The sequence below is a fragment of the Agrilus planipennis genome, unplaced genomic scaffold (genome assembly GCF_000699045.2).
Source record: "Agrilus planipennis isolate EAB-ADULT unplaced genomic scaffold, Apla_2.0 scaffold295, whole genome shotgun sequence".
Classification (NCBI taxonomy): Eukaryota; Metazoa; Arthropoda; class Insecta; order Coleoptera; family Buprestidae; genus Agrilus; species Agrilus planipennis.
Window position 1 is genome coordinate 306461 of NW_020439009.1, and position 1136 is coordinate 307596.

The 1136-nt window shown below is 33.2% G+C and overlaps 1 protein-coding gene across 3 annotated transcripts in view; it reads left to right on the forward strand.

Annotated features, from left to right (window-relative positions):
- Positions 1 to 1020, forward strand: part of LOC108741959 — a 55009-nt gene extending 53989 nt beyond the window's left edge. For all 3 annotated transcript variants that reach the window (XM_018476940.2, XM_025976141.1, XM_025976142.1), the window contains exon 3: positions 521 to 1020. In XM_018476940.2, coding sequence (XP_018332442.2) covers positions 521 to 973 — 453 coding nt within the window. In that variant the 3' untranslated portion in view covers positions 974 to 1020. The remainder of the gene's footprint in view (positions 1 to 520) is intronic.
- The last annotated feature ends 116 nt before the right edge of the window (positions 1021 to 1136 follow it).

Sequence of the window (1136 nt, forward strand, 5' to 3'; positions counted from 1 at the left end):
TGAGGAGCTTGACGAATCAGTCTATAGAGATGGCATTAATAGACTGGAACACCGCTATGAGAAATGTATCAGCCTTGGAGGAGATTATGTTGAGAAATAAAAAAAAAAAATTTTTAAAAACCTTGTTTTTCTTGGTCAGGCCGGAAACTTATCAATCCACCCTCGTATGACATTCCGCCTTCAGAATGACTCTTTTTCCATCATAATGTCTCTTGTATCGTTTTCGAGATTCATTTCCCCTTATTAATTCGGTAAAAGTATTATCAGTTGCTGACTTAATTTGTTATTGGTATCTCCAACATTTTTTAATATCGTCATTTTCAAATGCTTGACAATAATTGTTACGCCTTAAATTCTGAATGATCTTCAGTATATACATTAATTTATGAAAAAATTGATGTTACATAGATTCGCGAAAGAACACATGATTAGGAATCGCTCTACAACCATACTTTCTTATTTAATATACATCAGTTTAATGTTTAATGTTATTGCTAAATATGTTTCTAATTTTATGTAGGATTCCCAGAATATGAAAAGCATAAATAAGGCGGTATTCCTGGACTGGCAATGTTCAAGACTATCGTCACCAGTTGTTGATTTGTGTTATTTTCTCTACTGCAATGCTCCTCAGGAGGTGTTTGACAATTTAGATTGTTATTTGAAACTATACCACGATAGTTTATCATTAGCTTTAACGGAAATGGGTACTGATGTACAAAAAGTTTTCTCATTCAATGACCTTCAAAATCACTGGAAATTATATTCTAAGTTTGGCCTTGTAATGGCAGCCTCGCTATTGAATATGTACTACAATCCGATTCATAATGAAGCGCTAGATATGGAACAAATAGGAAGCAATAAGGATGATTTAACGAAATCCTTTGTAAATTCGGATATTGTGAAAAACGAAATCTTCAAGGAACGAATGAGAGGTATTATTGTACATTTTGTAAATAATGGATTTATTTAAGCTCTCATTGATTCTATGTAAGAAACGAATTAGAAATTATTATAAAAATAAATCTCGTCTTTTTTTAATTTTGTTAAATTGTTAGTAAAAGAATTATGGTAAAGGTCTAGATGATGGCCCCCACCCCCTTCGGGGCTGGGGGTGGGAGGGATCGAAAGAGGAG